Below are 12,465 nucleotides of genomic sequence, written 5' to 3'. Positions count from 1 at the left end.
CTCTTTTTTGCCACCTGCTGCAGTATTTATGAAGAAATTGTCACTGAACGAATCAGTGAACGAGTCTGAACGAATCATTTTGGTGAACGAACTGAAAATGAACGAGTCTCTGGAAAGAATCAAAATTTCCACCACTACTTTCTTCGTCCCTGTTTTCTGCAGGTTTCTGCCGTTGAAATCAAACGCACTTGCACTGATCTGTGATAGGTCTGTTAGCGCATTAGGTCCAACCCCCTATGGGCGGGTTTGAAAGGGTGGATCAAGTGCTTGTAGTCTTAACAGAAATCCCCCCCTCTTATGGCGCTTTTCCACTGCATGGTACGGCACGGTTCGGCTCGGTACGGTTCGACTCGGCGCGGAACGGTTCGACTCGCTTCGCTTCCACTGCGTGGTACGACTCGACTCGGTACGGCACGGTTCGGTTCGCTTTAGCTCGGTTGCTTTTCCATTGCAGTTAGTACCGCTTCAAACTGCCGCCTCTACTGCCATGACATCATCGTAAACGCGCCACATTTCAAACGCACAACACAGGGGATGGTGCTCTTGATTCTCGGCATGTGGATGTTTTTAAATTAAATTAAACGTTCTTATAATGGTTTACTATATGGAAGGAAAATTCTTAACGTGTAATTAAACGTTGCGTTCATATTCTGGGCTCATCTGATTTTCTGTACATAGCATAGCCTACTTTGTTATGATTTTAGTATCATAATGATTAATAAATGCACGCACAATTATCCGTGAACTTGATTTGAACAAATGCCTTTCAACTTGTGTGTGCAAAATTCAGAATTAAATGAATGTGCAGCAATCTTTACAAATAGAGAGTCTAGGCCTAATGTACTGTTTTAAACTAGCCTACTGCCATTAAAAAAGCGCATTTAGTTAATGTTATGTTACTTTTCCATCTGCCTATGTTGATTATGAAAAGTGAACAGCACGAGTAGAGAGACATGGAGCGAGACATAATTTTGACCACTTCATTAAGTTTTGTTTTGTAGAAAGCCTTTCTTTAAAGTGAATTTCGTTTTGTATAAATTGTATCTTAATATTAATATTTTTTTCATCAAACAATTGATGAAAAAACATCACATCCTCAAATACACAAACCTTGAAATGTCTTTAAACGAAATAATTCAAAACAAAAAGAAATAGGCTACTCTCTTATAATTCATTATGTGCATTTCTCTCTATAGGCGCGTTTACTACGAATATGGCGATCGTCAACTTCATCTTTGCCATGCACAGACACTGACAGAAAACACCATTTTATAAATAAAAATCAGTGCACGCGTTTTAATAAAATTAAAACTTTAATTGTGATCATTAAAATAATTGAATATTAAATATTTTGTGGCCAAGTTTTGCTCATTTATTAATAGTATATATATAGGCTATATATAGGCGTAATTGTAGGCCTATTAAACTGAACAAGCGCAAAATTCAGCATTCAATCAAATATTCAAAAAGACTTAATAATAATGTTATTTCAACATAATATCTCGTTATTTCGACATAATGTGCGTGCAACAAGCAAGATGTGCATTTGTAAATCCGGGGATGCGTGCATTGATTTTTATTTATAAAATAGTGTTTTCTGTCAGTGCCTGGCAAAGATGAAGTTGACGATCGCCATATTCGTAGTAAACGCGCCTATAGAGAGAAATAACATTATTATTAAGTCTTTTTGAATATTTGATTGCTGAATTTAATACATACGCACGTGTGTGCCCTCAGCACATGCGTTAAAAATTATCCGGCGTCGCCCCTGACTGCAAGAAACAGTTTGCAAGAAACTTTTTAACTGCAAGAAACTACAGCGTTGGCTGTTGTCTACTGGCTATTTAAATCTAGCGGGTTTGTCTCGTGCATGGTCTCGTGTCGCAAATACAATGACACTGACGATTCTGTCTGACCAATCAGTGATCTTCAGTGTTTTCACGTCACATTTTAGTATCGGTACGGTACGCTTGGAACCTCAACAGAGGTGGTACCATTTAAAGCGAGCCGTACCGTACCGTACCATGCAGTGGAAATGCGCCATAAGTGAGCCGTACCGAACCGAGCCGTACCGTACCATGCAGTGGAAAAGCGCCAAAGCGTGCCGTACCGAACCGAGCCGTACCATGCAGTGGAAAAGCGCCATTACACTTCCTCCTACAATGACGCAAAATGACGATTTTTGCGTCATTGTAAGAGGAAGTGTAAAGAGGTAAATACAGATTTCTCTCGTCTCGGGGGAAAATGAAAAAATGTTGCATGACCATTCAATAGTATGACTGGGTTTCTAACAATGCAAAGCTTAATGCAAATGGGTGAAGTGTCCCTTTAAGGAAAGCACAAAGTACGAGACTGATGGAATGATACATTATAACCATATAAAATGTATAGATTTTAAGTCTCTACCTGTGATCTTGTGCCAGTTTCCATCACAGATTTCTTGTCTTGGAGACACATGGGTGGAGAGCTCACGGATACCATTATTCACCACAACCACCACCTACAAAACCCCATCAAATCAATCACATGACTTTAATCTTCCTATTAATTATCTCTTGCAAGAAGGGAAACACATGCACAGGGCCACATGAACTTTTTGCATTGCAATTGCATTGCATCTTCTTTGGTTACTGTTCTTCGTTACTTTCTATGGGAAATCAATCTGAGATTTCTGTGAACAGTGCGATATTCAGTAAAATGTGCTCATAAATGAAATTATTCTATATTATTTTATATGCTGATTTATATCAATACAAAAAAATACTTTATAACAAGTACATTTTTATAACAAGTAAATAACATTAATGAACTTATTTCTTTGAATGATAATTTCTTTATCATTCTTTTAAAGCCATCCAAACGGACAGCCCTTCTATAGACTCCCTTGTAAAAAATAAGTGCACTTAATTGTATTAAATGTACACTTACAGTGTATTTCATATCTTAAAAGCATATAAAAAAAAAAAATGTTTACTTGTAATATAATATAATATAATATAATAAAAGAGCACTTAACACACTTACACTTTTAAAAAGTGCACTTTGTAATAATGTAAAATAAAAAAAGTATGTACATTTTCAATTGTTTTTAAAGTACACTTATTTTGATGGATTGACAAACACTGAACTAACACTCATAGTGTGTTAATTGATATTATATTTAAAGTTAATATATTTTAAATGTACTAGATTGCAACTTCATCATTAGAAAATGTAATAAATGACATACAAGTTTTTAGTAAATTTTAGTTTACCATGAATGCAAGTACATTCATCAGTACACATTTTAAGTATATTTCAAAGACAAAAGAAGTTTGAAATTGCATTTTTAAGATGTGCTTAAGTCCTACTTAAGTGGGTCAAACAAGTACCCTTAAGTTCAACTAACTGCATTTAATATTCATTTAAAACTATAATACATTTTCATTTATTTGTAAAAACCATGCAATGAAGTGTCCAAAAACATTACATTCATTGCAAAGTTAATTACATTATTTTAAAGTGTATTATTTATGTAATAAGCACTCTTATTAAATGCTAAAGTATATTGCTTTTCTCAAAGGCTTACAGTACATTACCAAAAAAAAAAAAAAAAAAAAAAAAAACTTGTCTGACAGCAACATTTCCTATTCTTGATTAGTCAGTAATAATTTTAAGGCTTGGCTCAGTGATAAGTTAATGATATTTCAAGGACAGAAATGTGATCACACAGCATAGGATGTTTGTAATGAATCTCTGATCGGATCTTCAGACCTGGCTCTGATAGATGTACAGGGTGAGATATTCCTTCTCTCCAGTGAAGACATGCAGTAGCACTCCTGACGCCACACGAGGACGCACCTCCATCACCAGCTTAAATCTTGAGCCAAAATCAAAGGAGTCATCTGCATGTCAGGAGAAGAACATACTTTATGTCAGCATATTATCCTTGGATTCGATTCAAACTGCAAGATGGCTAATACATTCAGACAAGGAGACATCTGATTCTCATATTCAGCTGTTTAGCTCTACATGCTGGGATTGTCCTCTTGAGCTTAGCAGAGTTATGTGCATGTGTAACCCCCTGAACACCACACCAGGGCGTGAAATTTCTCTACGCACATTCAACAGCTGAAACTGTTTCCCAAGACTTTGAGGTCTGCTTAAATCTTCCCCAACGTCAGCAACAACCAATCAGATCACTGCTGCGTGGCAATAAGAGGCATTTCACCTTCCACTTCTCTCGCAAGACCCTGTCTGTCTGTGGCTCTCACTTTTGTGTTGTTGTTTTTTTTGTTTTGTTTTTTGTATTCTAGTGCAAGATCAGCATTAATTTCCAAGTTGGTTCAGATGTTTGGTTCTCACCAGCGAAAGTCATTCTGATGAAGCCTGTTGACCAGTTAAGGCCACTGTAGTTGGTTAAGCAGATATTTTCAACATGAGCCAAATGTTTGCACACACCAATCCTTTCTTTATCAGTACTATTTTCCACATTTTATGTGGATAATAACAATATCAATATCAATATCAATAACAACAATATAAGAGAAGTTAAACTGTTGACTGTTCTTGAGTAAATAATTTTCCAGTTCCTGCACATTCTTTGGTTTTTCAGTTTCTTTTGTAATTTGAACCCTATCCAACAGTGACTGTTTAATTCTTAGGATCATAAAGGACCCCTACACAACTATTACAAAAGCTGCAATGATCTGGGTATGATCTCAACCAACTTCATTAGGTGCATTCTGCAATGCTTTTAAAACACTACTGAAGGAGTTAATATAGTACTGTATGTACAGTGCCCTCCACAATTATTGAAACCCCTGGTAAATATGATCAAAATTGGCTGTAAAAAATAAATCTGCATCGATTATCCTTGTGATCTTTCATTCAAAAAATTTGCAAAATTCTAACCTTTCATTGAAGTAAAAGAATTGAAAGTGGGGGGAAAATCACATTATGAAATAAATGTTTTTCTCCAAAACACGTTGGCCACAATTATTGAAACCCTTTTATTAAATACTTTTTGCAATCTCCTTTTGCCAAGATAACAGCTCTGAGTCTTCTCCTGTAATGCCTGATGAGTTTGGAGAATAACTGACAAGAGATCAGAGCCCATTCCTCCACACAGAATCTCTCCAGATCCTTCAGATTCCCAGATCCATGTTGGTGCTTCTCCTCTTCAGTTCAGCCCACTCATCAGGTCAGGGGACTGGGACGGTCATGGCAGAAGCTTCATTTTGTGCTCCACAACAAATTTTTGTTTTGATTTTGATGTTTGTTTTGGATCGTTGTCCTGATGGAAGATCCAACCACGGCCCATTATAAGATTTCTAGCAGAGGCCGTCAGGTTTTGATTTTTTATCTGTTGATATTTGATAGAATCCACAATGCCATGTATCTGAATAAGAAGTCCAGGACCTCCAGCAGAAAAATATGCCCACAACATTAAAGATCCAATGGTATATTAAATTGTACACATGGGGTACTTTTTATCCTTGTGTTCACCAAACCCATCTAGTGTGTTTGCTGCCAAAAAGCTCTGTTTTAGATCCAGTCGTGTCTGACAATTAAATTTGCTGGAATTTGTTTTTGGATGAGCGAGGAGGTTTTTTTTTAAACCCTCCCAAACAACATGTGGGGATGTAGGGGTTGTTTGATAATTTTTTTTTAGGCTTTCTGACCCTAAGACTCAACTAATCTCTGCAATTCTCCATCTGTGATCCTTGGAGAGTCTTTGGCCACTCAAACTTTCATCCTCGCCGTGCATTAAGACAGTATAGACACACGTCCTCTTCCTGGCAGATTCATAACATCTTTAGTTGGTTATAACTTCTTAATTATTGCCCTGATGGTCAAAATGGGGATTTTCAATTCTTTAGCTATTGTCTTACAGCCACTTTCTATTTTGTGATGCTCAACAATCTTTTGCTACGCATCAGAACTGTATTCTGTGGTTTTACTCATTGTGATGGATGATTAAGGGGATTTGGCCTTTGTGTTTCCTCATATTTAAACTCCTGTGAAACACGAAGTCATAGCTGGACAGTTTCATGTTCCTAGTCACCCTGGTGTACTAAAAAAGGTAAATATTAATGGGAATATACTTCAGAGATATTTTACTCGTAAAAAATTCTAGGGGTTTCAATAATTGTGGCCAACGTGTTTTGGAGAAAAACATTTATTTCATAATGTGATTTCCCCCCACTTTCAATTCTTTTACTTCAATGAAAGGTTAGAATTTTGCACATTTTTTGAATGAAAGATCACAAGGATAATCGATGCAGATTTATTTTTTACAGCCAATTTTGATCATATTTACCAGGGGGTTCAATAATTGTGGAGGGCACTGTATGCTGGGCATCTCATGTCTGTTTCTCCATTTGATTTATGTATACGTGTCTACAAAACTAATTCCAACTAATGAATCAAGCATATGTCACATATTGTCAGATCAAACAATTTTAAAGGTCATAAGAAACTTCAAGAGAAAAAATTAATTCAAGTGTGTCCAGACTTTTGACTGCTAGTGTATAGTGGAATACACTAGCAGTCAGTTGAGCAATTTGGTGAGAATACGGTCTCCTCTTTCTCAACACTAAAGCATTTAATTAAGAGAATTTGAGGGAGAGTAATAAAGATGAATAGTATGTTACCCAGCAGCACATATCCTCCCTCCTCAGTGAAGTATGTCCCTTGTTCAGAGGGGCCCTCATAGCAGGGTGTGACCCCAAAACTGGTGGAGGCCGAGGTGAGCCAGCGGCCATTCAGCTGGAGTCTCCGCACGCAGCCAGAAAAGCTAGACACAGATGTCTTCTACAAAAGTACGAGAAGAATGAGAGCTTCAGAACCTTATACTTTTATAAAAGATTTTTTAACAGTCATCATTACCACAAACTAGTGCCAAAGAGGCTGATCAGGACCCAACAATAACCAAATAGATAAATAAAAATACATAAAATGTTGATTTGAGATTTTTTATGACGTGAGAAGAAAGAATGTGTTATGTGCTATGAGAGACACGAAACAACAACAGTGTAGGAGAGTTTTGGCAGCAGTCAAAGTATTGATTTTGGCAGTCATTATATATATATATATATATATACACATATATTTAAAAAAAAAATGGTTTGACTGTAGAATGTTGCAATTGAACAATTCAAATCAGTTATTCCAGAAAGCCATGTAAAAAGATACATAAGAATTAGCTTAATTCTGTTTAAGATTTAGTATAGAATGCAACAACCTACCAAAAGTATTTGTTGTCAACTATCGTTCTAAGATCTCATTTTGAGATTTTCTCACTTAAACCACTGCATGCTGTTGCTTCTGATTCCTGGGAAAGCTGCTAATAACTGCTGGTCTAGTATCAGTTTTATAATAGAATAATAATAGAGTATTGGCGATTTGGTAAATGATACAATACAGTAAACGATCTGCGTTTGCGCTCTGAAGAGCTGCTCCTTTCCATGCTTTCTAGGCGATATATCAGTTTAGAATTTGAATAAATCTTTTGCTTGACCAGCAGCCACTTACACGCTGCAAAGTTTTGGGAGTGGCATCCACTAAATTCATGAATTTTAACGATTATTATTTTCATGTAGGCCTAAACATGATTTTCTCCTTTCCCCCCAAAAAAAAAAAAAAAATTAGTGGGCCAGTTCCACCCTGGCCCTTATGTAGCCTTGCCACTGGTGCATAGAGATCGACTTAGACTCAAACTTTCTTTGATACAAAAACACATCCTGAGTTTTTGTTTTTAATGTTGATAATATATTATACAAGAAACAATGGATTTTTTCCTGAATATCCACACGATTGCAAATGTGACATTGATTTTATACAACAGTTGAACAAACAAAAGGGTAATATTATATGACGTATATTTTAAAGTCCCCCTGTGGTGAAAATCAAGTTTTTAATGTTGTTTATATGTCTCTGTGGTGTTTTTAATATGCTTTAAGACAAACCATGTGCAAATTCATAAGTCAACACTATTGCTGATTATTTTCTCCTTCAAACTGCAGTAAACCAAAGACAGTCTCAAAAACACGGTTTGAAATTGCTGGTGTTTCTGACGTCACAAACTACCTTGTAACCAATCAGGTCAACGTGCCGGCGGGCTTTAGCATATCATTAACATTAACCGCAAACTAGCAGGGGAGTCTCAAGAGAAAAGTTTAAATATGTCATTTTGTTGATCAAAGATGGGATAAGATTGGATAAGATTGGATTTTCAGGGATAACATTTCTGACAACAGGAGGACTTAGTATTGTCAGTATTGTTTGCTCTATTTTGCAATAATATACAAGTTCCAACAAAAGCCTCAGCAGAACTGCAACACACAGCAGTGTTTCTGTCATGATCCCAGTTCTGTGTCTTTTGTCTTGTATGGACTTTTATGTTGAAGTGCATTCCCTGTGCTCATTGTTTCTGTGTTCTCCTTGTTATCTGTTAGTTGTTATAGTTACCCTAATTAGTTACACCTAGGCTTGCAACGATAGTCGGTGTTAACGGTGTTCGGAAGCAACACAGGTTATATCACTTGCCCACCGCGGCACCGCCTTTCACCGTCGATTTGATTATTATTATTTTTCAATAAAACAGTTTAGTTCAGTTACAGTTGGAGAACAGACACTACAATTAAAAACTGAATGTGTCTGCTTAATAAATCGTGAGCTGAACGAGAGTCGCAGCAAAGATCAGCAGCAGGAGTCAGGTTTCATTAATCACTAGAGTGAGGAGATGACTGACAAGATGATGACGGACTATTTGGTGTAAAAGCACCTATTTAAAGGAGTCATAACCTAGTCTTAATTTGGATACCTACTGCTGTATTATAGTCTTTCATGCCCTTCTAAAAAATAAAAGTGGAAAAAAAAATAAAAACAGAGCTCCTAAAACCTTTATTTCTGAAGGCATTATTGTCTCGCGAGATCTGATGCGATGTCGTGGACGTAGAGTCCATTCCCCGTGTTTACCTTGAAGCTAACGTTACATACAATAGCCGCATTAGTAGTTAGCTGCTGTTTGTTACACAGTAGAGCAATAAAAACAGTCTTACCGTTTCAATTTCAGGCAAGTCCCGGATGGTTGGAATGGCACCTTTTTTCAAACGGAGCTTCGTGGCCAACTTCGCCTGATATTGGCCCAAATTTGTGAATGATTCCGGCGTAAAATGTTTAGCGCAGACACCGAACAATAAGCCAGTTGAAAGTGTTGCTGGGACAGCGTCATTAAAAATGAATTTTATCCACTGGTCCCTGATAGTTTGGTCCGTTTTTGGTATAGAAAACACATTCGCATGTTGTTTCTGGCAGTCATCCACAGAGCAACTCACGTGTACACTCGGTTTCTCCATCTTTCGCGACTGAACTGAATATGAGGGGGAGAGGGGAAGGGCGGGCTTCCTGCTGCGGTGTCCATATATGGTATATCCTGCCCTGTCTTGACGTCAAGACAGGGCTGAAATCAAAATCTCGTTTTTTAGTGCGCGTGCACGTGGGCTATTTTACAAACCCTGAGGTAAACAAACGCTTCACTTTTAAATATCGGCTTCCCGGCCAGTATATAATCATTATGCAATCATAACATACATTGATTCTCGCGGAAAAGTTAAATTTGCAGGTTATGACTCCTTTAAGCGAATTTGTCATTGTACTGTTTTGTAGTTTTGTTTTCCATTAAAAATAATAGGCTATTGAACTCACATTCAAGCAATTTCGCCCGAACTGGTGCTAATTTGGCTAATCAGCGTACACTAACGTCACTGGTAGTTCCTATAGTGCTGGTTTACACCCTACTCTGAAGTAGGAGCTAAATTAGTTCCTCCAAAAGGAGTTCCTAGAACTAAAACGTTCATAGTTCCTGTGGTGCGAACACAGCAAAATCCGGGTACTTCCACCAATAGTTCTAGGAACTATGAAAAGGTTCCTCCGGTGCGAAAGCACCTAATGAGGGATCACAATACCTGAATGTTTTTCATCGCCTGATCAGGCGGCACACCGCCGACATAGAGAGGATCCTGGACAAGCATTGAGATATTTCCGCCCGGAGCTCTGTCCTCTAATACCGTAAAACTGTCAATCATCAGTCTGCCCATATTTCCACTTCTGATAAAGATAATCTACAGAAACAGAGAGAGAAAGAGATAGACAGAAAGTGTCACATAAAAGGTGTATAAGAGACACTCTTATAATAGCCAAACTACTAAATAATTACAACTTATTTTACTTTCAAGACTGACAAATCAAACAACTGAAGTGAACATCAAGGTGATCATTATCTGTGCAATTACATTTAGTGTAGCTAATGCCGCAGAAATGGCATATAAGTGGACTTTAGTCATCCTTACATCATGCCACTGTCCATCACTGTACTTCTCTTTGGATCGGACTCTGACTTGGTCTTTCCCTGAACTGAATGTGAATACCAGCCTTCCATGAGTGAGGAACAGAGCCATGAAGTTCTCCTCAGACTCGTCAGCCAGGTAGAAGATGAGACCGAACGCTGAATGAGTTTTCAGAGATAGAGAAAAGTGAGATCTAAAAAAAAGAGATGGAAGAACAGAAAGCACTGTTATGTATCGCTACGTTCACCAATGCAATTCCTGTGCAGGATCAAACTGCATTTATGAAAAATGGGGAAATTTGCTAAGAATGATTATTTGCATGCTTTTATGTTATTGCTCCACCACTGATCTTTACGCTTCTGAATGCTGAAAGTACACTCAAACAGTGCTGAGTTTTGTGAATAAGGCACATTTTATAATATGACAAATTTGTATAGTAAGGAGCCCTTGATTTATGGGGCTATATCCCCAAATTCTTTCTTTCACATCACCATATAATGTAACTATAGTTGATACATACAGTAGTAGGCTACTGTGCAAAAGTCTTAGGCATGTTAATTTTCTTGGGGAGGTTAACGGGCTTAGGCTCCGGGTAGGAGTCCAGCGGCGAAGGCGTGTCAGGGCTGGATGAGACAGTCGGTGAAGGCGGGTCATGACTGGACGAGACCAGCGGGCGAAGGCGGCTCTGGGCTGGACGGGACCAGCGGCGAAGGCAGCTCTGGGCTGGACGGGACCAGCGGTGAAGGCTCTGTGCTGGACGGGACCAGCGGCGAAGAGGGCTCTGAGCTGGGCGGGACCAGCGGCGAAGAGGGCTCTGAGCTGGGCAGGAACAGCGGCAAAGAGGGCTCTGAGCTGGGCAGGACCAGCGGCGAAAGAGGGCTTAGAGCTGGGCGGGACCAGCGGCGAAGAGGGCTTTAAGCTGGGCGGGACCAGCGGCTAAGGGGGCTTTGAGCTGGGCGGGACCAGCGGCGAAGAGGGCTTTGAGCTGGGCGGGACCAGCGGCGAAGAGGGCTCTGAGCTGGGCGGGACCAGCGATGAAGAGGGTTTTGAGCTGGGCAGGACCAGCGGTGAAGAGGGCTCTGAGCTGGACAGGACCAGTGATGAAGAGGGCTCTGAGCTGGACAAGACCAGTGATGAAGAGGGCTTTGAGCTGGGCAGAACCAGCGGTGAAGAGGGCTCTGAGCTGGACAGGACCAGCGACGAGGAGGGCTTTGAGCTGGACGGAAGCAGCGGAGAAGGGAGATCAAAGGCAGGCGGAACCAGCGAGAAGAACCTCTCTGCATGCGTGACGTTCTCAGTCTCTAGCTCGGCGGGCATGACGCTGTCTGCATTGGCCTCAGCAGATCTTGCGTTGAATGCAGGCTCAGCATGACTGGAATGACGTGCTGGGTCGCTAGTGCTGGTGACTGACTCTGGATCAGCTGTGCAGGCGACTGACTCTGGATCAGCTGTGCAGGCGTCGGGCTCTGGATCAGCTGGACCGATGAGAGGAGGGAGATCGGAGAAGTCATCATCCCTGGAGATAAGCTCGGCTGGGCTGGCGAGAAATGCAGGCTTGGCGGAACTCTCAGGGTCAGGTTGCATTCCGGACCGGGGCGCAACGCTCTCCAGACACCGGATTACTGTCTCTCTCCAAGTCAGTCCGGTGGTGTCTGGGAGGTTGAGAGGACGATGGAAAGTGGCCCCGATCCGGAACAGGGTGCAGAGTGTCTCATCTTCCAGGGAGCTAGCAAGGGCTGCATAAAAAACTTCCACGAGAAGCTAATGAACCTGATCCGTTCATCCATTTTGGTCGGTTATTCTGTAACGTCAGCGGGTTGAAGGTAGAGCGAAGATACAAAATACTCAATATTTATTTCCATAGGCAAAATCCAAACAAACTCGAAACAGTGTGCTAGTGCACAAACACAAACAATAACCGGCCGTGAACAGAGAAACAAGGTGAGTTTAAATACACAGATAATGACAAGACAACAGGTGAAGGAGATGATGATGAGTGAACACAGGTGCTGAGGATGATGATGACGATATGCAGGTGAAGGTGATGATGACGGAGGATTCTGGGAAGTGTAGTGCAGACACAGACGAGGAAGAAGGCGGTGAATGTGACAGTTTCTTCAAGCATCTTGGAGAC

The 12,465-nt window shown here is 39.9% G+C and overlaps 1 protein-coding gene across 1 annotated transcript in view; it reads right to left on the bottom strand.

Annotated features, from left to right (window-relative positions):
* Positions 1-12,465, bottom strand: part of lama4 (laminin, alpha 4) — a 143,441-nt gene that overhangs the window by 4,573 nt on the left and 126,403 nt on the right. The window contains exons 34-38 of the mRNA XM_079887731.1: positions 10,335-10,524; positions 9,951-10,106; positions 6,636-6,795; positions 3,754-3,884; positions 2,407-2,500 (exon numbers count right to left, since the gene is read on the bottom strand). Coding sequence (XP_079743857.1) covers positions 2,407-2,500; positions 3,754-3,884; positions 6,636-6,795; positions 9,951-10,106; positions 10,335-10,524 — 731 coding nt within the window. The remainder of the gene's footprint in view (positions 1-2,406; positions 2,501-3,753; positions 3,885-6,635; positions 6,796-9,950; positions 10,107-10,334; positions 10,525-12,465) is intronic.

The sequence above is a fragment of the Squalius cephalus genome, assembly GCF_949319135.1.
Source record: "Squalius cephalus genome assembly, chromosome: 12".
Classification (NCBI taxonomy): domain Eukaryota; kingdom Metazoa; phylum Chordata; class Actinopteri; order Cypriniformes; family Leuciscidae; genus Squalius; species Squalius cephalus.
Note: the sequence above shows the minus strand (reverse complement) of the source record. Positions and strands in the feature narration are given on the sequence as shown.